The 26,866-nt window shown below is 52.6% G+C and overlaps 1 protein-coding gene across 1 annotated transcript; it reads left to right on the forward strand.

Annotated features, from left to right (window-relative positions):
* The first annotated feature begins 893 nt into the window (after positions 1 to 893).
* ITGA5 (integrin subunit alpha 5) lies at positions 894 to 24,940 on the forward strand. The gene is made up of 30 exons (XM_030822503.1): positions 894 to 1,178; positions 8,479 to 8,609; positions 10,859 to 10,971; positions 11,104 to 11,224; positions 11,502 to 11,563; positions 11,654 to 11,699; positions 12,218 to 12,343; positions 12,577 to 12,621; positions 12,761 to 12,804; positions 14,531 to 14,587; positions 14,742 to 14,794; positions 15,084 to 15,292; positions 15,566 to 15,757; positions 15,985 to 16,030; positions 16,214 to 16,315; positions 16,494 to 16,549; positions 16,681 to 16,835; positions 17,136 to 17,273; positions 17,410 to 17,477; positions 18,124 to 18,274; positions 18,361 to 18,453; positions 18,599 to 18,678; positions 18,789 to 18,869; positions 18,975 to 19,080; positions 19,458 to 19,607; positions 20,500 to 20,583; positions 20,691 to 20,804; positions 21,733 to 21,834; positions 22,727 to 22,849; positions 23,833 to 24,940. Exons 1-30 carry the CDS (start codon positions 961 to 963, stop codon positions 23,914 to 23,916), a joined length of 3,150 nt encoding a protein of 1,049 aa, XP_030678363.1. The 5' UTR covers positions 894 to 960; the 3' UTR covers positions 23,917 to 24,940.
* Positions 24,941 to 26,866: the final 1,926 nt, after the last annotated feature.

Genomic DNA, 26,866 nt, shown 5'->3' on the forward strand with positions numbered 1-26,866 from the left:
GGCAGAGCTCCCAGCTTTTACAGCCATTAGGAGCTGAAAGTCGGGTCCCTTTGCAAGACTTTCCACCACCACCACCACCTCTCACAATTCTCCAGGTTTGTAGGAACCGGGCCAGTTTCATCAAGAAGGTACTGAGGGGCCAGCCACTAGCAGGCTTTTGGTCAACTGTCAGATCCAAGGAAGCGGCTCAGCAGAGGTTTACATACCCTAGGACCAAGAAGGGGGCAAACTGGAGCAGAATCCTCCTGGTGAATGACCCCAAACTCCTGGGTTTTCAATACTAGCAGCTTGGAGGAGGAAGCAGCGGAACTTGAGGAGCCGGCGGAGGTCCTCCAGCAAGCTGACTGAGAACGCTGCCTCTGTACCTCAACTCCTGTGTCCCAAATCCAGCTGGCCAGAACCCAGGCACCCGGCGGCCCCGGAAGGCAAGGGGGAATCCCAGTTGGCCGGACGCCAGAGGAGTCTCCTGTCTCTTTAGACCCCAAAGTCTCCTCCCTAAAGCACTGAGGGAGACCCCACACACATATACAGGCTTCCTCCGCCCACCAGAGGTGATTCCTTTCCTCATTAGGAAATTCTCCGCTCCCTTTTCCGACTCGTTTTCCGAGCGTTTACGTTGTACATCTGGAAAGGAATGGGGAGGAAGGAGGGGGAAGCAGAGAGGAGGGGGAAGAACCCAAATCCGCCCAGTCTAACCCAGTCCAGACAACCGGCTTCCAGCTGGGGCTGGGGAAAGGGGGTTGGAGAGGTGCGCCCCCCCCCCACGCCCCTTAGGGGTGGGGGACGCGGGCTCAGAGTTCCAGGGACCCAGGAATGCCCCCCCGCCAGCCCCCTCGGCAGGCGGGGGGAGGGCTCAGCCGGGAGTTTGGCAAACTCCTCCCCGCGTTGAGTCATTCGCCTCTGGGAGGTTTAGGAAGCGGCTCCGGGTCGGTGGCCCCAGGACAGGGAAGAGCGGGCGCTATGGGGAGCCGGACGCCAGAGTCCCCTCTCCACGTCGTGCAGCTGCGCTGGGGCCCCCGGCGCCGACCCCAGCTGCTGCCGCTGCTGTTGCTGCTGCTGCCGCCGCCACCCAGGGTCGGGGGCTTCAACTTAGACGCGGAGGCCCCAGCAGTGCTCTCGGGGCCCCCGGGCTCCTTCTTCGGATTCTCAGTGGAGTTTTATCGGCCGGGAACAGACGGGTGAGTGAGGAGGGCTGGCGACGGGATGGGGGTGGGGGAGCCGCCTGGAGACTGGGGGCGCGGCTGGGGTCTGGAGGGGACCAAGGCTTGAGTTTGAGGGTGGAGTTTGGAAGGAATAGAGCTGCAGTTGGGGGCCCGCGCTAGAGTTGGGGGCCCGCGCTGGAGTAGGGGGGGCACCGTGGCGGGTGAGGAGGGGCCCTGGCGTTCGAGATCATTGGGGAGACATGCGTCCGGTGGGGAGAGGACAGGGAGCTGGAGAAGTCTAGGCAGGGGTCTCCGGGCCAAGGGAGAGGAGAGCGCGTGAATGGAGAGCTGGGGGTCTCTGGCTGAAGTCTGTGGGCTGCTGGGACCTGGGGCGGGTGGGGGTGCAGAGGGGGCGCGGAGGCCGGGAAGGGCTTTTGGGGGCTCCGGGAGACCTCCGGATCCGTAGGGGCCATTGTGCGGCGAGAGAACGGGTAGAAGCCGAATGAGCTACGTGTAGTAGGAGAGAAGTCAGAGACTGAGGGGGTCGGAAGGTTAAATGGGGGCCAGCCTCATCCTCCCCTCCCCCCTCAATTCAGACTGGGGAAAGACCCGAGAGAGGGACGGCGGTTCCCTCTTCTTTCTCCTCTGTCTCCTACTCCTCCCTCCGCCCCCAATCTCTGTTCAGGCGAGGGGATCCGAGAACTGGGGGCGAGTGCGGGGACCCTGGCACTGGGGGCGCTGGGGCTGGGGGCGAACTCAGCCAAGGGCGGGTGCTGGGATGTGTCGGGAGGGGTGTGTGCGCGCGTGAAGGGGGGTGGGCGGTTTCCCTCTTCCTCTAGCTCTTGGGAGGAAGAGAAAAGCTGGTTTCCTGTAGCTGGTCGGCTGGAGCTGTGCTGAGACCGGGACTTCTGGGGCTGGGGTCGGAAGCCGGGGAGACGCGGGCTCCCTGGGGCCAAGAACGTCAGAATGAAGGACTCAGGATCCTGGAAATCTCAAAGGAGGATCCTTATTCCCAACTCAGCAGAGTGATAAGCAGACCCGGACCCCGAGTGCCTAGAAAATGGGGTACTGACAGGCTTGGGAAACAGGAGTTAGAGTGGACCAAGGGTGTCTGTTCAAATGTGGGATGGCGGGGAGATTGGGAAGCAAGAGAGGTAGGTGGTTGCTCCTGGGCTAGGCCGTAGATGCCAGATTCCTGGTCCTCCACAATGACTGGTGTAATCCTTTTTCTTCTACATCTCTGAGCTGGGAGCTTCCTACTGCTCACCCCCACCCCAACCCCAGGATCTCAGGGTTTGAGGGGAATTCTGTCAGAAGTGACCTGTTTTTACACATGAGACAGTTAACTGATCTCTACTCAGTCCCTATGGTTTTTGGAGAAAAGGGGTTAATCTAGCTAATACAACTGGGGAGAAAGGCAAATTCTCCTTTGTCTGGAGGACTTGGGGATGGGAGAAAAGAAAAATGATTAGGCCCCGGCTGTTGTTCTGGGCTATTCAAGGTCCCCACCCAACCCCCACCCCACCCCACTGGCCTTTTGCCCAAACCCCATTGCATCACCCTGGCCTGGAGCCTCTGCCAGGCCTGGTCTCCCCCAGGTTCCCTCAAACTTCTTATCACAGCCCTAATGGAGTAGAAAAGAGGGAGGGAGGAAGGGGATGAGGTCTCCTCCCGCAGATCAGAGTACCTAGTTGTCTGGCATTTAACCTTCTCTTTACTCCTCCCTCCCCTAAATTTCTCTTTAAAACACTCCTGTAAAACATCTGGACTTCACACATTCCTGGTCCCCTAGGTGTCTGTCTGGCCCCTGGCCTGATCCTATAGTCCCTAAAGTCCTCTTCTAAAACAGGACCTAGCTCTCTCATCCCTTCCCCCTCCCCTTCTGCTCATCTCCCCTCTCAAGAGAACCCAGGTGTCCAGCTTACACTCCTTCCCTCTTATTTCCTATTTACAATACCCTCTTAGAGTGGAACATTCTACCTCCCCAGTGACCTCCTCCCACCACAGCTAGGCCTTCACCCCCTTCCCCACAACACAAGACAAACATAGCCCCTTGCCTACAGCCATTGCCAAAGAGGCAGAGCCTCAGTGTTCTAGTTCTTCCTGCATCACCTCTTGTGGTGAACACCAAAATAGCATTAAAGGACAGGGCGAGCACCAAAGCAGTTAGATGGTAGGAAAGGGCAAAGCTTTCAGTCAGAGAGAGGTAGGTGTGAGTCCCCACTACTTACTAGTTTTTTGTGTGGTACCCTAGTACCTAGGGTGAGGTATTTAAGGTCTTGGAGCCTGGTCTTCCCATGAAAATCAGACACCTGACTAACGGAGTTCTGAGGACTAACGGAGTTCTGAGGACTAAATGAGAAAACATATACAAAAGGGACCTGGTCCACAAAGAGTGATCAATACATGGGCGGCTGTTTCTGTTTCTGGTTCTCTCCTTCCTGGCTACCGCCTAGTTCTTTAAGTTCTCCCCCATTTCTTACTTGCTTTGAGTGTTTGCTTATACTAGTGATAGTAACAATAGTCTGTTATATTCCTTTAGCACTTTCATATCGATTTTTCCATTGGATTGTAACAAAAATCCTTGTGTTAAAGCAAAGGAAGCATTATTGCCCCATTTTTAGATATATAAAAACTGAGGCTGGCCAGGTGCAGTGGCTCACGCCTGTAATGCCAGCACTTTGGGAGGCTGAGGCGGGTGGATCACCTGAGGTCAGGAGTTCGAGACCAGCCTGGCCAACATGGTGAAACCCCATCTCTACTAAAAATAAAAAAATTAGCCAAGCGTGCTGGCACGCACCTGTAATCCCAGCTACTCGGGAAGCTGAGGCAGGAGAATCGCTTGAACCTGGGAGGCGGAGATTGCAGTGAGTTGGGATCACACCACTGTACTCCAGACTTGGCGACAGAGTGAGACTCCATCTCAAAAAAACAACAAACAAACAAACAAACAAAAAAATAAAAACAACCGAGGCTTCAGGAGTCAGAAATTTTGAACCAGAAGTTAGTTTAGGAAACGTTCAAGGGAAATCCATCATTTTATGCCAGAGAATCCAAAGCTTGAAGAGAGGCAGTGACTTGGCCCAGGACGCTTGAAAGCTTGAGAGGCAGGCCAGTCTCAGCTCAGCTCCTTGTTCCCTTCTGCAACTGCCACAAGTGGAGACAGCTGTTCTTCCCCAGCCAATCATACATATCCCTTGTGAATGCACTGGGGGACCCCAAACCAGGTGTCCTCCTCTGGCCTGGCCCATGCTGCTGTAGGAGCTGGGCGCTGGTCCACTTGCTGCTCTCCACCCCTGACCTTGTCAGGCCAACAGTCAAACAGTAACCCAGTATTGAACTGGGACTTGGTTAATCAAAAGCTGGGGAGATAGCAGATATGAGAGGAGGGAATAAGTTGGTAATGGGGTAGACCAGAATGCTGTCGTAGAAATCAGGATTCCTGATTTCTGCTTCATATTCTGGGAGGGAGTCTGAGTGACCTAAGCACATTACTTAACTCCTCTGAGATAGTTTTCCCATCTGCAGAATGAGAACATGGGACGAGGTGAGCAGCTTTGAACTTTTTCTTTTTTTTGAGACAGAGGCTCGCTCTGTCACCCAGTCTGGAGTGCAGTGGCATGATCTCGGCTCACTGCAACCTCCGCCTCCCAGATTCAAGCGATTCTCCTGCCTCAGCCTCCCGAGCAGCTGGGACTACAGGCATACACCACCACACCCGGCTAATTTTGTATTTTTTTTTTAGTAGAGACGGGGTTTCACCATATTGGCCGTGCTGGTCTCGAACTCCTGACCTTGTGATCCGCCCGCCTCGGCCTCCCAAAGTGCTGAGATTACAGGCATGAGCCACCATGCCCAGCCTGAACTTTTTCTTAAGGAGTGTCAGAACGAGGCCAGCCTGCCTTTATGCCCTGTGGCCTCAGGCACCTACAGTAAAGTCTTAAAACCAGTGGGTGCTCTCTACAGTGCCTTCTAGCTGTGGTAGTCTGTGTCTCCAAGGACCAACCCTTCCATTTCTGAGGCTTCAGAATAAATTACGGCAATTATTTCTTCTCTCAGACTCTATTTCAGAAAAGTGTACCTGCCAAACTGCATTTAGTAAGAAATAATGAATTCCTTTTCTCATTTTTTTATTTTTTTGAAACGGAGTTTCACTCTTGTTGCGCAGTCTGGGATGCAATGGCGCAATCTCGTCTCACCGCAACCCCCACCTCCCCGGTTCAAGCGATTCTCCTGCCTCAGCCTCCTGAGTAGCTGGAATTACAGGCATGCGCCACCACGCCCAGCTAATTTTGTATTTTTAGTAGAGACGGGGTTTCACCGTGTTGGTCAGGCTGGTCTCAAACTCCCGACCTCAGGTGATCTGCCCACCTCGGCCTCCCAAAGTGCTGGGATTACAAGCGTGAGCCACCACGCCCGGCCGGCCGTTGTTGTTGTTGTTGTTGTTTGTTTGTTTTGAGACGGAGTCTCGCTCTATCCCCGCGCTGGGGTGCAGTGGCGAGATCTCGGCTCCCTGCAAGCTCTGCCTCCCAGGTTCATGCCATTCTCCTGCCTCAGCCTCCCTAGTAGGTGGGACTACAAGTGCCCGCCACCACGCCCAGATAATTTTTTTGTATTTTTAGTAGAGACGGAGTTTCACTGTGTTAGCCAGGATGGTCTCGATCTCCTGACCTCGTGATCCGCCTGTCTCGGCCTCCCAAAGTGCTGGGATTATAGGCGTGAGCCACCGCACCCGGCACTTTTCTCATTTTTTATTAACCAAAAACATCTATAGCTGCCAATCAGAGTTTCTGACCAGCATGAGATAACCAGGTTCCCACATAAGTTGATATAATTCCAGCCAAAAGCAAATACACTTGAGGTTTTAATTAGCCTAGGCCACCTTATCTGGTAAATGCATGATTTCCGTTAGGCTTTCTGAAATATTGAAAATAGCCCACAGACCCTCCATTGTTACCTTCTTGGACCCCTAAAAGTGCCCAACTGCTGCAGGATTTAGGAAGCAGGAACAAGATGTGGGAAAATAAGGACAAACTAGCTTGCATGCCATCCCTGGCACCAGTCACCTCACTTGGCATGTTGGCAGGGGAGGCACTATTTATTGGATTGACTTAAGGTTGCTGGGATGGAAGGGCCACTGCCTCTCCAGGAATAAGCCATGGGTAGTGTGTCGGGAGGAAAGGAGGCCTGGATCTGTGTCACTTGCCGGCATGCCAGGTATCCTGAACCATCGCACAGCCAGAATGGATATGCCCTTGGCTTATGGGCTTTACAAGCTTTGTAAACTCTCTGTCTTGCAACCCTGCTAAATTCCAGGCTGCTTCCTCAGGCCACCCCAGGAGTGTCAGGCTCAGCTCCTCTCCAAGAGCAGTGGGTGTTGGAGAAATTGGGAGCAGGAATAGGGTCCCTTGGCCTTAGCCCTGTGCTCCAGGAAACTCTGAGAGAAACTCTTCTTCCCCAGAGGAAGAGGGAGAGGGTATTGCCCAAGTCCACAGTTAGTGCCTGAACCAGAACTCTTGGCTGCTGGTCCAGTGCTCCTTTCACTGCTTCCCGTACCTCTGCTGTTCTGGTCTAGTTCAGGTTGGTGGCCCTTTCTGCTTTCTAGAGCCTGAAGGCAGCAACCAAGTTCTCTGCGGGCTGCCCCTGCTGAGAGAGGGGTCTACTCCTCTCACCTCACCCAGCCCTAGGGCGGTGCACCCAGACCCCACAAATGGATGTCATGCCTAAGTGAGAAAGGTGGGGCCTGGCAGGGAGGTGGGGGTGTGGGAGACAAACGGAGAAGTGAGAGGTTGGAAACAGACAGGAAGCCACAGGCAGTAAACATTTCCTGTCCCCAGAGTAACGGAGACTGGCACCTCCCCTCCCCACCCCCCCTAACTTCAGGAGCTCTCCCTCTTCAGCCTACCCATCTCCTATTCCTCTGGACCCTGCCTTCTCTGCCCTCCATTCTCACCACTGGCCCTCACAGACCCCTCCTCACTCTCCTCTTCCGTCCACTCAGACCTGTCCTCTCTGCTGCTTCCATCCCCTGTACCTCCTGGGCCACTCCTCCCCGCCTCAGTATACCTGGTCTTCTTAGAAAATACCCCCGCTCTTGTGACCTGTACCATAATCCCTCACTTTGGGCCTTCTTGCCTAGTGAGAAAGCTGAGGAAGGTATTCAAATATCAGGGAAGGTGTAGGTATTGGACGGGTTGAAAGCTGAAAGTGGACAGAAACCAATAGAGATGGAGAAATGCAAAATCTGAGATAGAGAGATAGGATCCAAAAACCAAAACCAAGAGAGCAAGCAGTCACAGGGGCAGAGGGACAGAGAGATTGAGAAGCAGTGCCAGAGGCAGACACAGAGCAGAGCAGAGGCCAAGGCTAGCAGGACCACTGGTCCAGAGGCCGGGTCGAGTTGCCCAGGCTGCCAGATACAAGTCCTGGCAGGAGACCCTTAGGGGAAACCAAGAGAGCCAAGAGCTGTGTGGAGGTCTTGGAGGCAAGGGACCTAGGGATGAACGAGGCAGAGCTGACGGCAGGAGGACTGCCCAGGCCCTTAGCTAAGACCACCCCATTACATAGGGCAAACTTCTCCTCGTCTCAGGGGGAACAGAGGCACTGTGTCCAGAACTAGGACCCCGGTAGAGCAGACTCTGAATTCAGTCAGCTGGGGGTGGTCTATGGGAAAGGGGTTCAAGGGCTGAAACAGAGACCCAGCCAGGAAGGGGAGGTCCACACCAGGGCCAGGGTGAGGGCAGGCCCAGGCCCAGTGGAACAATCTGTTTTCACTGTCCTCCAGCTCCTCTCTCCACTCCTGCTGCCTGATTTCCAAGACTCACATTTTCCTCCTACACGCCCCAAGGCTGGGTGGCTGGGCAGCCGGATGCCTGGGTCTTGGCCCAGGGAGGGGATTTGGCTTGGGAGGAGAGTATATAGGCTAGATGAGAGAACTTGAGGCTCCACAGGACCTTGGGGTTCCAGAGGCTGCACATCTAACCTCAGCAGGTACATAGAGGAGAGGGAGAAGCCAGGGGTACAGGCTCTGGCCCCTCTTCCCCTTCTAGAAATTGACTCTGGTTCCTCCTCTCTTTATGAACAGGATAAGGTAGGAGACGACAGAGAATGGCGGGAGGAGGGGAGGGTTGTGTTAGTGACAGCGGCACATGGGGACCGCCTGACTCCAGCCTGTGCCTCTGGCATCTGTGGCATCTTCTGAGATATAAATACAACCCAGGGGGCATCTACTCCACCCCCAGCCAGCCCCAGCCTAGAGGCCTGGGTCCTTCCTGCCTCCAGACACCAATGCAGAGCTAGGAGCCATCCTGAACTGCCTCTCTTTTCCCCTCCACAGGGTCAGTGTGCTGGTGGGAGCACCCAAGGCTAACACCAGCCAGCCAGGAGTGCTGCAGGGTGGTGCTGTCTACCTCTGTCCTTGGGGTGCCAGCCCCACACAGTGCACCCCCATTGAATTTGACAGCAAAGGTAGGCCAGTGAAATTCAGGAAGGGACTGGGGGGTGGGACTGCAGCCTAGGGGCAAGGCCTGGGTGGGGCCTGGGGTGAGGGGTGGAGCCTGCTGGAACCCCGGCCACGTGATCTCTCAGCACCAGCTCTGATGCTCCAATTGCTTAAAGTGGATCCCCATGGCACTCACTCCACTCTCCTGTCCAGCCCAGCCCAAGGAGGACGGGCATGATTCAGAAACATGTGGCTCTCATTTCCCCTGAATCACCCACAACTCTGGGAGGCCAGGGCCTTAACACAGACAAAGACAGGGAATGTTGCACAAACTAATCAGTTCCTTTAACTAAGTACTGACTAAGTGACAGTGCATGACAGGCACTGTGCTGGTGCTGCAGGGATTGAAAGATGACTAAGCCACTGCCCTCAAGGAGCTCAAGGTCTGAGTAGACACAGATGGATGGGAGGAGGACAGAGACTAACAGCTATCAGTTGCCCGGTGCCAGGCCCAGTTGTGAACACTTTACATATATTAGTTCACTTAATCCTTTCAGCAACTGTATAAGGTATTATTATCCCCATTTTCTAAGTGAGGAGGCAGAGGTTAAGTAGCTTATCCAAGGTTATACAGCTAGCAAACATTGGAGCGAGGATATGAACTAGGGCCATCTGTCTCCAGAAATAAAAACTGGAGAGGCCGGGCACAGTGGCACGCATCTGTAATCCTAGCACTTTGGGAGGCCGATGCAGGAGGATCACTTGGTCCCAGCAGTTCAAGACCATCCTGGCCAACATGGTGAGATCCTGTCTCTACCAAAAACATTAGACAGGGCTGGGCGCGGTGGCTCATGCTTGTAATCCCAGCACTTTGGGAGGCCAAGGCAGGTGGATCACTTGAGGCCAGGAGTTTGAGACCAGACTGGCCATCATGGCAAAACCCCGTCTCTACTAAAAATACAAAAATTAGCCGGGCATGGTGGCACTTGCCTGTAATCCCAGCTACTTGGGAAGCTGAGGCACAAGAATTGCTTGAACCCAGGAGGCAGAGATTGCAGTGAGCTGAAATCATGTCACTGCACTCCAGCATGGGCTACAGAGAAAGACTCTGTCTCAAAAAAAAAAAAAAAAAAAAAAAAAAAAAAAAAAAAAATTAGCCAGGCATAGTGGTGAGCACTTGTAGTCCCAGCTACTCGGGAGGCTGAGGTGGAAGAATCACATGAGTGGGGAGGCCAAGGCTGCAATGAGTGGTACTTGCCCCACTGCCCTGTAGCCTCAGTGACAGAGCAAGACCTTGTTTAAAAAAAAAAAAAAAAAAAATTAAAAAAACCCTGGGCAACATGGCAAAACCCCATCTGTACAAAAAACACAAAAATTAGCTGGGTATAGTTTCCACCCCCTTGGGGGGCTGAGGTGGGAGGATCACTTGCACCCGGGAGGTCAAGGTTGCAGTGAGCCGTAATCACACCACTGCACTGCAGCCTGGGCAACAGAGTGAGACCCTATCTCAAAAAAAAAAAAAAAAGGAGGTGGAACAAGATGCTGTTAGAGACACAGTCCAAGTATAGACAAAGAAGTACAGCTAAAGGGTTACTGTCTTGGGAAATAGCCACTGTTCCCCACCATCCTCCTGCCCCTACTCCACAGCAGGCATCCTTGTCTCAGTTGCGTGAGAAAGCAGGAACCGTGGGGAGGCAACTCTAGAAAGCCCAGGTTCTAGGCCAGGCGCGGTGGCTCATGCTTGTAATCCAGCACTTTGGGAGGCTGAGGCGGGCGGATCACGAGGTCAGGAGTTCGAGATCAGCCTGACCAACATGATGAAACCCCCATCTCCACTAAAAATACAAAAATTAGCCAGGCGTGGTGATGCGCGCCTGTAATCCCAGCTACTGAGGAGGCTGAGACAGGAGAATCCCTTGAACCAGGGAGGCAGAGGCTGCAGTGAGCCGAGATGGCACTACTGCACTCCAGCCTGGGCAACAGAGTGAGACTCCATCTCAAAAAAAAAAAGAAAGCCCAGGTTCTGTGTGCGTGTGCGTGCTTGTGTATGTGTGTGTGTGTGTATGTGTGTGTGTGTAGTGGAGAGATGAGTCAGGCTACACAAACAGGCTACACAAAGCAGAATTAAGCTCCTTACCAACTCCACACTCCCAGTGAGTCATGGAGTCTCAGGGCTTGGAAGCGTTTGTTGGGTATCCCCAGGCTGAGGGTAGGGGCTGCCCTAGAGCTCAAGTGTCCATGGCTCAGCAAGACTCCCCCTTCTCACTTCCACAAGGCTCTCGGCTCCTGGAGTCCTCACTGTCCAGCTCAGAGGGAGAGGAGCCTGTGGAGTACAAGTCCTTGCAGTGGTTCGGGGCAACAGTTCGAGCCCATGGCTCCTCCATCTTGGTGAGGGGCCAGCAAGCTCAGTGGTGTGGTGGCCAGGGGATGGGCAGTGGTTGGGTAAGGCCGGGCCTGGAGGGAGGGAGGAAGAGCCTTACTGGACTGAATCTGAAGGCCCCTCCTCCTGGGCCCTCCCAGGCATGTGCTCCACTGTACAGCTGGCGCACAGAGAAGGAGCCACTGAGTGACCCCGTGGGCACCTGCTACCTCTCCACAGATAACTTCACCCGAATTCTGGAGTATGCACCTTGCCGCTCAGGTAGGGGCAAGAGGGGGCCTATGCCCCATGTCTGCCTTCTCATATACTTGGAGTGTCTCATATACTTAGGGCTGACTCGCACCCACCACGTGCCCCCATGAGGTTCTAAGTTGCTTAAGATAAAGGCTAACCCAGTTCGTTAGCCTTTATGCTTACTGTCTGGTCCAGGAAAGCCCTTTCTCTGGTTCTCTCTCCCACCTCCTTCCCTATGCCCTCTCTTCTTTCCTGGATGACCCATCTGTGCGGGGCTCATTTTCACCACCTTGTCCCCTCACAGATTTCAGCTGGGCAGCAGGACAGGGTTACTGCCAAGGAGGCTTCAGTGCCGAGTTCACCAAGGTGAGAGAGTGGTCTGGGAGAGAAGGGCCGTGGGTGGTGGACATGGGGGGATCGGGACCAGATGTTGGACTCCCCTCCTTTCACCCACAGACTGGCCGTGTGGTTTTAGGTGGACCAGGAAGCTATTTCTGGCAAGGTAAGTTCTGTCTCTGCCATTCTTTTTTTTTTTTTTTCTTTGAGACGAAGTCTCACTCTGTCACCCAGGCTGGAGTGCAGTGGCGCAACCTCTGCTGCCCAGGTTCAAGCGATTCTCCTGCCTCAGCCTCCCAAGTAGCTGGGATTACAGGTGCGCCTGCCACCGCGCCTGGCTAATTTTTGTAGTTTTAGTAGAGAAGGGGTTTCACCATCTTGGCCAGGCTGGTCTTGGACTCCTGACCTTGTGATCGACCCACCTTGGCCTCCCAAAGTGCTGGGATTATAGGCACGAGCCGCCGCGCCCTGCCTGTTTCTGCCATTCTTTAAGTCCCCTGGCACATAGCCTCTCACCCTACTCCCAGTTCTCCTCTTCCTTTCCTGAAGCTTACATGCCACCACCCTCCCCATGTTTCCCTTTCTTGAACCAGACTTCTGAAATACTACCCAGTCAGCCCCTCAAAGTCCCAAGCCCCCTCTGCCACCTCCCCTCCATCTACTCCCTCTTCATCCTCTCTCCAGGCCAGATCCTGTCTGCCACTCAGGAGCAGATTGCAGAATCTTATTACCCCGAGTACCTGATCAACCTGGTTCAGGGGCAGCTACAGACTCGCCAGGCCAGTTCCATCTATGATGACAGCTACCTAGGTGAGCAAGCAGTTGGGGAAGGGATGGCGGAGGGAGAACCTCAAGTGCTCCTGTCCCCACTCACCCCCTTGCCTCCCCTCTCCTAGTCAGGCATCCCCAGCACCCCTGCCATACATGTCATGTGCCTGCTGACTATGAAGGCCCAGTAGGGATGGGGAAGGGATTGGGGGATAGGCCAGAGCAGAGGGGTCCCCAAAGCAGGAATCCTAACATCCACCCATCCTGTCCCCCAGGATACTCTGTGGCTGTGGGTGAATTCAGTGGTGATGACACAGAAGGTGAGTGTGTCCCCAGGCTGGGGCCAAGGGAGGGGGGTGGTTAGAGGCTCAGGGCCAGAGGGCCCATGAACTTGGCCACTTACCATTATCTACTTCCCTTTCCCCACTCTTAGGTCACAATTTTCTCTTCTCTTTGCAGACTTTGTTGCTGGTGTGCCCAAAGGGAACCTCACTTACGGCTATGTAAGACCCAGCCTGACCCCTCACTTCTTCTCCTCCCCTGCCTAATCACAAAGAACCGTGCATGGCAGTTTGCAAGGGCTCAAAAAGGTGGATCAGAACACGGGCTCTGGAGGCAGACTGCCATTCAAGTTCTGGCACTTACTCTGGCGGAATCATTCTGCTCTTTATTCATACTCTGCTTCCTGCTGAACCTCTCTGAGCCTCCTTCTTCTCTGTATACTGGGAATCGTTCTGACCTCGCAAGGCTCTGGCAAGGATGAGATGAGAAAATGCATGTGAAAGTACTCAGTGAATTGTTAGGCAATGTACAACTGGCAGATGTTATTATTAGACCAGGACAAGTGCTTTTTAAAAGATACAGGTAAGAGTGCCATCGGAGTTCATTCAATTAACAACATTTATTAAGGCAAGGTAAGAGATAAGATGAATAAGGTATCATACCCCGTCTTATAAGATGCTTCTAATCAAGTATGATAGATAAGACACACATACAAACAATTATGATCTAAAGTGGAGCAACTATTCATTCTCTTCTCTACTCGGTGCATCAGGCACTATCTGTTCATGATTTCTATTCTTCACAACAAGCCTATGGGGTAGATATTAGCATCTGTATTTTGCATATGAGAACACTGAGGTTCTAAGATACTAAGTAAGTTGCTTAAGATCACCCAGTTAGTAAGTAGGTTTAAAATCAAGTCCCTCTTAATCCAAAATCAGCATTCTTTCTGCATTTGGATAAACTTCAGCAAAGTGGATACAGTGACATAGCAGTTTAGGGGAAGGAATAATCTCCTTTCTAGGAAAAGGATGGTAACAAGTTTGGGGAGTCAGGAAATAAAAATTTTAAGTTTTTAAAAAGGAAGAGGACAGATGAGAGAAGGTTCTATGAAGGTTCAGCAGAGACGAGGCAGGAGGGCATCCTGTGCAGGCGCATGAAAGAGGTGGAAGAAAAGGAAACAATTTCAGCCCAGCTTAGCAGACTCATGAGCTGATTGAGGATGAGTAGAATATGGAAAGGTTGAACAAAAACAGACAGGTTAGGGCCAGATTCTCCAGAGCTTCGGAGGACCAGCCAAGAAGGTGAGATTTTGGGCAGTGACTGCAGGGAGCCACTGGATTTCCAAGCCGGAGGTAGCCCCCTAGATCTGCTGGGAGAGCTGGAGGCAGGGACATTGTCAAGATATCTATCCAGCAGTCCTGGGAAAGGGCTCACACCAGGATTCAAGAGGCCTGGTGGGGCCAGTCACTAAGGGAATATAGGGGAGAAATGGTGTTTGTGGTTCGGGGGACTGGAGGATGAGGATGACTTAGGTTTTGAACGTGATGGGTTTGAGGCACCAGCACACATTCAGTCATAATTATTATTGAGTGCCTACTACTCATCAAGCATGACTTTAGGCTCTGAGGAGAAAGCAAAGAACAAAATCAAGTTCCTGCCCCTATTGATCTTACATTCTAGTGGGTAGAAAAGGACAACGAACAGATAAATACAAAATCTGTCAGTAGTTGGTGATTGACATGGAGAAAAATAGTGAAGCAGACATAGGGTGGAACTACCTGGCATAGAGGTGGGAATATGAGGGCAAAGCTGAGAAGGGAACTAGGGACAGTGGTCTGCGTCTCTAAGGAATGCCTGCCCCTGGGTGTCCTGTACACATCTGTTCTTTAACCATGGGATGTTCTGGGAGTCCAGGACCAATGGGCCTATCTCTTCATCTCCCAGGTCACCATCCTTAATGGCTCAGACATCCGATCCCTCTACAACTTCTCAGGGGAACAGGTAAGGATACCCCTTAACCCCACCCCAGCTTGGCCTTCTGCCAACGAAGCCCCAGCCCTGACCTAATAATGTCAGCCCAACTTCCCAGCCCCTCTTGATCCTGTGGATTGAACCTTCTAGTTCTGACCCAGTGCTGCCCCTTTGTCCTCCCCAGATGGCCTCCTACTTCGGCTATGCAGTGGCTGCCACAGACGTCAATGGGGACGGGTGAGTGGTGGGAAATGAGCGCACTGTGATACCCTCCCAGATCCAAGAGGGAAGAGTGGGAATGGGACAGAAAATGCAAGGAGAGTTTCTCCGGAGCTTTTTCTCTAGACTCTCGCTCATACCTGCATTCCCCTTGCTCAGGGACAAGGAAAGAGCTGAACGCTGATGATCAGAGACCTCAGGTCTTCTGACTTGATGGAATTCAGAGTGCCCGGGATTTCTAGCACTAGGATTGGGGTGGGGTGGCAAGACAGGGTATCGAGATGCCTGGGTTTGCCTTTCCCCTCAGGCTGGATGACTTGCTGGTGGGGGCACCCCTGCTCATGGATCGGACCCCTGACGGGCGGCCTCAGGAGGTGGGCAGGGTCTACGTCTACCTGCAGCACCCAGCTGGCATAGAGCCCACGCCCACCCTTACCCTCACTGGCCAAGATGAGTTTGGCCGATTTGGCAGCTCCTTGACCCCCCTGGGGGACCTGGACCAGGATGGCTACAATGGTGAGTACCATGGGCTCAGAGAGTGAAAGAGGAGGCAGGGGCCCAAGTCAGAAGGGATTTGAGGAGAGGGCCTCTGTCCGCTAAGATACCCAGACCTTCATGACTTCCCGAGGGGTTAAAATCCCACTGTCTGGGTCTTGGGATTTGAAGAGATTAGAATATAGGGACTCACAGATGGGAAAAAATAGGATCCTAGGTCCTGGGGTCTGGTAGTAGAGATTTGAGCCTATGGATTCCCGGCCTGCTGACTAGTGTGTGTTCTGTGTCTTCCAGATGTGGCCATCGGGGCCCCCTTTGGTGGGGAGACCCAGCAGGGAGTAGTGTTTGTATTCCCTGGGGGCCCAGGAGGGCTGGGCTCTAAACCTTCCCAGGTTCTGCAGCCCCTGTGGGCAGCCAGCCACACCCCAGACTTCTTTGGCTCTGCCCTTCGAGGAGGCCGAGACCTGGATGGCAACGGATACCCTGGTGAGTTGTGCCTGAGGCCCCTTTTCACCTTAAAATTCCCTGGTCACTGACCCCTCCCCTCTCTTCTGCACCTTTCCTAAAGTTCCTGAGCGCAGTTCTAGCAAATTCCAACAGAGGCCGCTGTCTTCTCACTTCAGCCTCCCTAAGCATTGAAACCAGGAGGGGTTAGGAAGAAAGGATCCTGATTTGGGGCTTGCTGTAAGAGGTGATTTCTTGACTTCTTACAGATCTGATTGTGGGGTCCTTTGGTGTGGACAAGGCTGTGGTATACAGGTATGAGCTCCAAGGGGAGTTGAGGGGACAACCTGGGTAGACTGGAACTGGAAATTTCTCAACAGAGCTGAGGTTGGGAAAATCAATGCAGAAGACACACATTCCGGGGCTTGGGCATCAGTTTCCTGTGTCCAGGTTACAGAAGAGTCCTAATTCTATTGACCCCACATTCACTCTTGGCAGGGGCCGCCCCATCGTGTCCGCCAGTGCCTCCCTCACCATCTTCCCTGCCATGTTCAACCCAGAGGAGCGCAGCTGCAGCTTAGAGGGGAACCCTGTGGCCTGGTGAGCTGGTGCCCAGGAAATTGCAGAGACCTGAGCCTGGGAGTGGGCAGGGGCACCAAGTCTGCCTTAAGAAGGGGAAAATGGTGGTGTCCTAGTCTGGGTCTGGCTGGGAGATAGGCAGAGGATAGGATGCCTGTTCCAGTTGGATTCACCAGCTTTCTTCTTGGTCTTTCTCCAGCATCAACCTTAGCTTCTGCCTCAATGCTTCTGGAAAACACGTTGCTGACTCCATTGGTGAGAGAGACTGCCTGGATCTCTCAGGCCCTAGGACAGGGAACGAAGGGACTGGGGACCTGGGGACATTTCTTCTCTCTGAAAAGATGAGGAAAGACAAGCAGTTTCCCCTTATATGGCCCTGGCTGCAGGCTTCACAGTGGAACTTCAGCTGGACTGGCAGAAGCAGAAGGGAGGGGTACGGCGGGCACTGTTCCTGGCCTCCAGGCAGGCAACCCTGACCCAGACCCTGCTCATCCAGAATGGGGCTCGAGAGGATTGCAGGGAGATGAAGATCTACCTCAGGGTATGGCCCAGAGGGCGGGGTGTGGACTGGCCAGGGAGGGTGGCCACATAGAACTGAGGGCACCTCCTGAAGGGAAAAAGATTGGGGGATTCCAGTGAAGGGCTTGGGACTCTTGTGGGGACTGAGAAAGGGAGACCTTCTGTCAGAGGAGTTGGGAAGCAGGCTGCCAGGGCCTCTGAAACAATGAGGATGGTCAGAAGTGGGCCCTAAGCAGACAAAGGGAGATGAGAGAGGCTAAGGAGCAGGGCCACTAAGTCTCCAGAGTCCCCTGACCCCATGAACTCTCTCCTCTGGCCCCAGAACGAGTCAGAATTTCGAGACAAACTCTCCCCAATTCACATCGCTCTCAACTTCTCCTTGGACCCCCAAGCCCCAGTGGACAGCCACGGCCTCAGGCCAGCCCTACATTACCAGAGTAAGAGCCGAATAGAGGACAAGGTGAGGACAGGGCAGGGAGAAGGGACCTGGGAGGACAGAGGCCTGGGTACTGGGGGGGCAGGGCCCTGGAAAGAGAAGAGCCTATGGCCCAGGAATGGGTCTAAACTTCCCCTCTCAAGGCTGCCCTGCTCCCCAGGCTCAGATCTTGCTGGACTGTGGAGAAGACAACATCTGTGTGCCTGACCTGCAGCTGGAAGTGTTTGGGTAAGTAGGGAGTTCCAGGTGCACCTGGCACCTGAAAAAGTCAGCTAGGGACATACTAGCTGTGTCGCCTTGGGAAGTTGCTGAGCTGCTCTGAGCTTTAACTCCTTTGTCTGCGTAGTGGGAATAGTAGCATTTATTTCTCAGACTTTTTGGAAAGATTAAATGAAATAATCTACATAAAAAATCTAGCCTAGTGCCTGCCATAGAGTTAGAACTCAGTAAACAGTGTCTATTATTACTTTATTATTACTCTTTTTTTTTTTTTTTTTTTTTGAGACGGAGTCATGCCCTTGTCACCCAGGCTGGAGTGCAGTGGCGCAATCTCAGCTCACTGCAACCTCCGCCTCCCAGGTTCAAGTGATTCTCTGCCTCAGCGTCCCAAGTAGCTGGGATTACAGGTGCCTGCCACCATGCCCGGCTAATTTTTTTAATATTATTATTTTTAGTAGAGACAGGGTTTCACCATCTTGGCCAGGCTTGTCTTGAACTCCTGACCTCGTGATCCACCTGCCTCGGCCTCCCAAAGTGCTGGGATTACAGGTGTGAGCCACTGCACCCGGTCTCGTATTATTACTCTTATAATGGTCCTTTGTCCTGGTTTGAGGATTAATTCCCCAATGTCCCTTACCCTCTGTGTCCCTTCCAGGGAGCAGAACCATGTGTACCTGGGTGACAAGAATGCCCTGAACCTCACTTTCCATGCCCAGAATGTGGGTGAGGGTGGCGCCTATGAGGCTGAGCTTCGGGTCACCGCCCCTCCAGAGGCTGAGTACTCAGGACTCGTCAGACACCCAGGGGTGAGATGAGACTCTCGAGTGGGAGTTGGGAGGATACCCCTCCAGAGGGGACACCAAAACCTGACCAGTGCCCACCCCACCTCCAGAACTTCTCCAGCCTGAGCTGTGACTACTTTGCCGTGAACCAGAGCCGCCTGCTGGTGTGTGACCTGGGCAACCCCATGAAGGCAGGAGCCAGTGTAAGTTTGGGATGAAAGAGGATGGGACAGAGGGAGAGCAGACCTGAGGGTGGTAACCAGCCAGCAGAGAGCACAGCTGTGAGATGGGGAGGGAGGGTGAAATACACAGTCTAACTGCCTTCTTTTCCTCTTTTTCTGTCCCCAGCTGTGGGGTGGCCTTCGGTTTACAGTCCCTCATCTCCGGGACACTAAGAAAACCATCCAGTTTGACTTCCAGATCCTCAGGTAGGGAGTGACTGTGTCTAGGCTGGGGCCGAGCTGGGGACAGAAGGGAGGGCTGGGCACCATTCTCGCTGGCTGCACTCCAGCACCTCAGTCTTGCCTCCATCCCACAGCAAGAATCTCAACAACTCGCAAAGTGACGTGGTTTCCTTCCGGCTCTCCGTGGAGGCTCAGGCCCAGGTCACCCTGAACGGGTCAGTGCCAGGCAGAATGGGGTCTTTCTGAGAGGGGAGACAGACTTCTAGGGAAGATGCATATGGGGTTTCTTCCACCCTCCTCTAAACCACCCTCCTCCTTAGTGTCTCCAAGCCTGAGGCAGTGCTATTCCCAGTAAGCGACTGGCATCCCCGAGACCAGCCTCAGAAGGAGGAGGACCTGGGACCTGCTGTCCACCATGTCTATGAGGTAAGTGGGGAAGGGGCAGGGCCAGAATGAATGATGGGAAAGGAGGAGCTAATATGAGTGACAGATGTCTGGAACCCACGTGAGAGACTGACAGAAAGAGAGGAGGGAGGGGTAAGTGATATGCAAAGGCATGAGGCAGAGTCCTGTGAGAAACAGCCAGAGGAGAGACAGGCCAATTGAGTGGCTTGGAAAGAAAGATGGAGCCCCCTCCAAAAGTGTTGGCTAGAGAGGATTTCAGCTCTGGCCATTGCTTCCCTGCTTCGTCTCTGAGATAGGAGCCTGACGGCAGGGTATAGTGGAGCCATGGTGATCCAGGCTCTCAAGGGGGCAGAAGCATTCCCTTCCTTCTCATGATGATTGTGCTCTTCCCTCCTCAGCTCATCAGCCAAGGCCCCAGCTCCATTAGCCAAGGCGTGCTGGAGCTCAGCTGTCCCCAGGCTCTGGAAGGTCAGCAGCTCCTATATGTGACCAGAGTTACGGGACTCAACTGCACCACCAATCACCCCATTAACCCAAAGGGCCTGGAGGTGAGAGCCTGAACACTGGCATGGGGAAGAGGAGTAGATTCAGAGGACCAAGGCTGAGGGGTTGGGGAAGGTTGCTGGGGGCCTGCAAGAGGCCATGTGGATGTGCCTATAGCTAGGGCTGAGGGCCACAAGGCCCAACGTTACCTCAAAAGCCTCTGGAGGAAAAAGGACTTTGATCCACTGTGTTTCTTTCTGCCTGAACTATCCCTTCTTTGTTTCCTGGCATACCCCTAGGGCCCAGTTATGTGCCACCTCCTCTAGGAAGCCTTCTTCAAACCTTTTCCTCTGGGCCCCAATGCCTGTTTTATAGTTCATTTACTCATTAACATTTAATTAAATAAGTGCCTGTACTGAACACTGTTAAGCCCAGGAAATATTGCACCAAACAAAACTGACAAGGTCTCCACGTTCATGGAACTTACATTCTAGTGAAGGGTGATAGACATAGAAAATAAAAAGAGAAGGAGAAAAATTAACAGGGATTGAAAGGTGATGAAGTGAAGTGTTAATAAGCTGTAGGGACACTATTTAAATTGGATCATCGGAAAACCTCTTAAAGACGTCACAGCTGAACTGAGGCCTGAAAGATAAGGTTGAACCTATCTATAAGACCCAGGGATGAGCATTCCAAACCGACGGAACAGCCAGTGCAAAAACAGGAACACGGACCTAATTACTTATTTAAGCATCTCCTCCAGTGCGAGGAGTTTTTCTTCATTTCCATATTTTAACCCTGAGCTCGGTGCCTTGCACATAGGAGGTGGACAGTTGGATGGATCAATAAAGAGACAGATGAAAGAATAGGTTGAAGCTGCCCTGGAACCCAGGTGCAGGCTGACTCAGAAGCTATAATGAGATGGGAAAGGGGCCCAACACTCTCTTTCTCTTATAGTTGGATCCCGAGGGTTCCCTGCACCACCGGCAAAAACGGGAAGCTCCAAGCCGCAGCTCTGCTTCCTCGGGACCTCAGATCCTGGTAAGTCAGGCGGGGAATGAGGTGTGGACCAAAGTGTTGAGTACTTGTTTGGGTTCTCAGAGCCATCACAAGGGCAGAACACCAGGTTCAAGCTTCTTTCTTCCTAGAAATGCCCGGAGGCTGAGTGTTTCAGGCTGCGCTGTGAGCTCGGGCCCCTGCACCAACAAGAGAGCCAAAGTCTGCAGTTGCATTTCCGAGTCTGGGCCAAAACTTTCTTGCAGGTGAGGGAGCCTTACCTCAGCCCTGACCCCTGACCTTTGGGCCTGCTTAGACTGACCCACCCCTTTCTCCACTGCAGTAGCCACCTCTCCTTTGGTGAATGGGACCCAGCACTCCAGCTCCCCTTCCTTCCCCTTGTCTAGACCAGGCTATATGTCCCTGGCGCCATCTAGTGGCCACAGTGGGAGCAGCAGCTTCCCTTTCCCGGCCCATTCAGAGGAGGGAGGGCTGGAGGGAGACCAGTGTGCAAAGAATGATAGAAAAACAGTAAGATGGAAGATGAATCCATAGTGAATAGGTAAGCACATGTAGGAATAGTAAAGAGCAGTCACTTCTTGAGCACACACTGCAGGCCAGGCACTGTTCTGGTGTCAAAGCACATTAATAATTCAGAAAATTTTTTTTTATTGAACATGTAGTCATCTAATTGTATATTATCCAGTTGCAATTATTCAGTTACACATTTATTATCTCATATAAGGAACATCAAGAGAAGCTCAGGGGCCAGGCACAGTGGCTCACACCAGTAATCCCAGCACTTTGGGAGGCCGAGGTTGGCAGATCCCTTGAGCCCAGAGGTTTGAGACCAGCCTGGGCAACATGGCAAAACTCTACTTCTACAAAAACAAAACCAAACAAAAATTAGCTGGGCATGATGGCACATGCCTGTAGTCCCAGCTACTTGGGAGGCTGAGGCAGGAGGATTGCTTGAGCCCAGGAGGTGGAGGTTCCAGTGACCTAAGCCCACACCACTGCACTCCAGCCTGGGGGACAGAGTGAAACCTTGTCTCGAAAAAAAGAGAGAGAGAGAGACTCAGGGAGAATGAGTCCAAAATAGGGAAAGATCACAACCCCAGCCAGACCACGGGGAACCCTATGTCCTCTGGATCCCAAGAGAGGATGTGCTGACCAACTTGCCCCTACCCACAGCGAGAGCACCAGCCATTTAGCCTGCAGTGTGAGGCTGTGTACAAAGCACTGAAGATGCCCTACCGAATCCTGCCTCGGCAGCTGCCCCAAAAGGAGCGTCAGGTGAGTCTAGGGCCAGAGGACTGGACGAGGGAATACAGGGCTCAGAGTGCTGGAACTAGGGCTGGGCCATGGGTGAGGGCCGGCCTTGGTATTGTTAACAACTGTTGAGAATGTACTATGTGCCAAGCACTGTGCAGATGCCAGAGACAGAGTGGTAGGCAAGATCAACATGGGATCTTTGCTCCTGGTGCTCACAGTCTCGTGGAACAACACAGTGTTCCAGGTGTGGTGATATTTATGAAAACACATGATAGGAACACCTGAAACCAGTCTAACTGGGTCAGGGAAGGTTTCCTGGAAGAAGTGATGTTCAATCTGAGACCTGAAGAATAAATAGGAACTAACCAGGCTAGCCATTCAGGAAAGGGATATCCTGGGGAGAGGTGAATAACAGATATGAGGCCGAGCGCAGTGGCTCACACCTGTAATCCCAGCACTTTGGAAGGCCAAGACAAGCAGATTGCTTGAGCTCAGAAGTTCAAGACCAACCTGAGCAACATAGTGAGACCCTATCTCTACAAAAAATACAAAAATTAGCCAGATGTGGTGGCGCACATCTGTGGTCCCAGCTACTCGGGAGGCTGAGGCAGGAGGATCACTTGAGACCAGGAGGCAGACGTTGTAGTAAGCTGAGATCGCACCACTGCACTCCAGCCTGGGTGACAGAGTGAGACTCTGTCAAAAAAAAAAAAAACAACGGATATGATATGACAGCCCGAAAGTAAGAGAGACAATATTGTACATTTTAGGAACTTAAATTTTTAAGTTCAGAATGCTGTTGGTTCAAAATAAGAGGTGGGAAGTGGGTCTAGATCCAATGACAAGTGGGAGCCAAGTATAGGGTAGAAAGAACTTCTGAGCTTTCATTGACTTCACCCAACTTGCTCCCCAGGTGGCCACAGCTGTGCAATGGACCAAGGCAGAAGGCAGCTACGGTGTCCCACTGTGGATCATCATCCTAGCCATCCTATTTGGCCTCCTGCTCCTAGGTCTACTCATCTACATCCTCTACAAGGTCAGCCACATCCTGCTTGTGACTTGGCCACCCTCTCATCAGGCTCTGCCCTTGGCCTGGCACAGTCCCAAGTATCTACCTCTAGACCAGTTCACCAGCCATGTGCCCCCACCTCTGTCCTGGCTACAGGCATCCCATCCTAACCCTTCCTACAGGATCTCTCCCTTCATTCTATAGCCACTAGCTTAGAAAGGGTCCTCTTGACTCAAGATGATAAGTTTGCCTATACTTGCAAAATCACTGGAACCCAAAGATGACAAATACATGGCATTTGTGCTGTCAGTTTCTCCAAAAATCCATGGCAGCCATCACTAACCTAGAAATGGCTACTGATCATCTCCTAGAAGTGGCTTCAGAATCTCTCTCAAAAGGCAGCCATGGCCAGGTGTGATGGCTCACACCTGTAATCCCAACATTTTGGGAGGCCAAGGTGGGAAGACAGCTTGAGCCCAGGAATTCAAGACCAGCCTGGGTAACACACTAAGACCTTGTCTCTACAAAAAAAACACAAAGATTAGCCAGGTTTAGTGGTGCGTGCCTACAGTCCCAGCTACTCTGGAGGCTGAGGTGGGAGGATCGCTTGAGCCCAGGAGTATGAGGCTACAGTGAGCCATGATCATGCCACTGCACTCCAGGCTGGTCAACAGAGTGAGACCCTGTCTCAAAAACAAACAAACAAAAGCAGCCACTACTAAGCAATCAGACTTGGCATTTGAGTTCAAACCTATCTGCCATTTCTGGCTTAACTGGGGAATTTTAAAGGCACTGGTAAAAGATACCCCCATACAAAATCACCCCCAAGTTTAGTCCTCCTGGGTCAATTGCACAACTTAGAAGGGTAGTCCTAGCCTGAATTCAGAGGCCAGTTTTGCAGGATGTAGAGGTTGGAGGCACTAGAGTCCTCCTTATTACTTCTTGGAATAAGAGCTGTGGAGAAATGGCAGCCATAGTACCTAAACTCTCCCTCTTTTCCCTTTTATCAGCTCGGATTCTTCAAGCGCTCCCTCCCATATGGCACTGCCATGGAAAAAGCTCAGCTCAAGCCTCCAGCCACCTCTGATGCCTGAGTCCTCCCAATTTCAGACTCCCAATCCTGAAGAACCAGTCCCCCCACCCTCATTCTACTGAAAGTGAGGGGTCTGGGTACTTCCTGAAGGTGCTGACGGCCAGGGAGAAACTCCTCTCCCCAGCCCAGAGACATACTTGAAGGGCCAGAGCCAGGGGGGTGGGGAGCTGGGGATCCCTCCCCCCCACGCACTGTGAAGGACCCTTGTTTACACATACCCTCTTCATGGATGGGGGAACTCAGATCCAGGGACAGAGGCCCCAGCCTTCCTGAAGCCTTTGCATTTTGGAGAGTTTCCTGAAACAACTTGGAAAGATAACTAGGAAATCCATTCACAGTTCTTTGGGCCAGACATGCCACAAGGACTTCCTGTCCAGCTCCAACCTGCAAAGATCTGTCCTCAGCCTTACCAGAGATCCAAAAGAAGCCCCCAGCTAAGAACCTGGAACTTGGGGAGTAAGAACTCGCAGCTCCGGACAGCCCCACCCTCGTGGGCCAACAAGGAACACTAACTATGGATGGTGCCCCAGGACCAGCTCAGGACAGATGCCACACAAGGATAGATGCTGGCCCAGAGCCCAGCTCCAAGGGGAATCAGAACTCAAATGGGGCCAGATCCAGCCTGGGGTCTGGAGTTGATCTGGAACCCAGACTCAGACATTGGCGCCTAATCCAGGCAGATCCAGGACTGTATTTGGGCCTGCTCCAGACCTGATCCTGGAGGCCCAGTTCACCCTGATTTAGGAGAAGCCAGGAATTTCCCAGGACCCTGAAGGGGCCATGATGGCAACAGATCTGGAACCTCAGCCTGGCCAGACACAGGCCCTCCCTGTTCCCCAGAGAAAGGGGAGCCCACTGTCCTGGGCCTGCAGAATTTGGGTTCTGCCTGCCAGCTGCACTGATGCTGCCCCTCCTCTCTCTGCCCAACCCTTCCCTCACCTTGGCACCAGACACCCAGGACTTATTTAAACTCTGTTGCAAGTGCAATAAATCTGACCCAGTGCCCCCACTGACCAGAACTAGAATCTGTGATCTCATATGTCACTCTTTCCAAACCCATTCTGGAACCAAGCGGCTTGGTGGAAAGCAGATGCCTATTTCTCTCATGGCTTCTTTCCACTGGGAGCCAGAAGTATGACCCCCCAGAAACTGTGCAACTAGTTCTACGTTCACTTCTTAGGTGAAAGAGGTGATGGAAGGAGAGAAAGCAGGGCTTGACTCCTCACGCCTCCCTCCTCCACCATCAGACCTGGCCCCACACTCCCCAGGGAGAAGGGAAAGGAGCCTCTTCTCTCTGGGTTTGAGGATTAGAGCAGAATGCAAAGGGGGAGGTCCAAGGTGGAGGTGGGGGAGGATGGTTCAGAAAATTTACCAGGCTGGCCGGGCGCGGTGGCTCACGCTTGTAATCCCAGCACTTTGGGAGGCCAAGGCGGGCGGATCACGAGGTCAGGAGATCGAGACCACGGTGAAACCCCGTCTCTACTAAAAATACAAAAAAATTAGCCGGGCGTGGTGGCGGGCGCCTGTAGTCCCAGCTACTCGGAGAGGCTGAGGCAGGAGAATGGCGTGAACCCGGGAGGCGGAACTTGCAGTGAGCCGAGATTGCGCCACTGCACTCCAGCCTGGGCGACAGAGCGAGACTCCGTCTCAAAAAAAAAAAAAAAAAAAAAAAAGAAAATTTACCAGGCTTCCCTAAATCAGAATAATGAAATGAGTTGAGAGGAAAAAGCCACTGAACTAAATTAGAAGAAAGCCCAGTTAGGTTTTTGTACTGCTTTGTTTTCATTGCTACTGTGTGCTGGTAGGGGGTGTTAGTTTGCATACATTATCACATTTAATTTCTCACAGGGTTCTGTGAGGTTGGTACTATTTATCCCATTTACACAAAGAGAAACTGAGGCCTAGAGAGTTTACATAACTTGTGCAAAGTCACACAGTGAGTGGCAGAACAGAGTGAAACTCAGCCTTATATGGCTGGGAAAGCCCGAATTCTTAACCAACATGCCACAGGGTTCAGATCTTTGAAGATAAATCACACAAAGTGAGGGACCCTCAGGGTCCTTTTTTCTCCTCAAGGCCTGTCCTAACGTGCAGCAAGAGGGAGAGCAATTGGGGTTGTTGGAGACAAAGATGTCCCTGTCAAGAGAGACTAAAATTCAGCCACCAGAGGGCAGCATAGCCACAAATTTATGGGAAATTTGGGGAGGTAGGGTATGAGGTCCACCTCACCCTCTTCCCCCATCACCAGGACTATTCTCATTAACTCAGGCTCCTGCCTAGCAGGGCCTGCATCACCTAAAAATATCCATCCTGGGAGACCAACCCTGGACCACACTCCAGTCTGTGACTTCTTAGAATGCTCTGAGTCAGGAATGTCTTCACAGAACCCATAAATGAAAAGGGGCTGATGGGGTAGAAGAGACAGGATGAGACAAAGAACCTCCTAGCATTTCTAAGAATGGCAGCCATGGCATAACAAGGCACCAGAAATTCTAGAGGGAGGAAATCTCATGCTTGATACATTAAGAGGAGTCCCCTTCTTGGGAGAGAGGTGGGGGTAGAAGCAGCCAAACTCCAGGGGCCAGACCTAAAATGTCTTCCACTGTTGTGAGGAGGAAATAAGGAAGGGAAGTGGGCTGTGAAAATTGGGCTGGTGTCACGGGTGTGTCACTGTGTAGGGCCTGTACTTTTGAGAGAGTGACAAGTTCTTACCCGTGTATGCACAATATAAGGAAGAAATTCCTTGAGCTCAGAAATGCCACAGATGTAATCTAGCATGAGCCTCTCTTTCCCTGAGCTCTAATTCTCAGACTCCTGGTCTAAGTTTCTTCTCCCAAATCTCCCAACCCTCCGAAGGGAGTGTGGCTCCCACCTTGAGACTTGAATAATCCAGACAAACTTAAGTGTAGGGGGGCTAGAAGGCCTGAGCCCTATCCTTGTCTGTGTTGGTG

The sequence above is a fragment of the Nomascus leucogenys genome, chromosome 11 (genome assembly GCF_006542625.1).
Source record: "Nomascus leucogenys isolate Asia chromosome 11, Asia_NLE_v1, whole genome shotgun sequence".
Lineage (NCBI taxonomy): Eukaryota > Metazoa > Chordata > Mammalia > Primates > Hylobatidae > Nomascus > Nomascus leucogenys.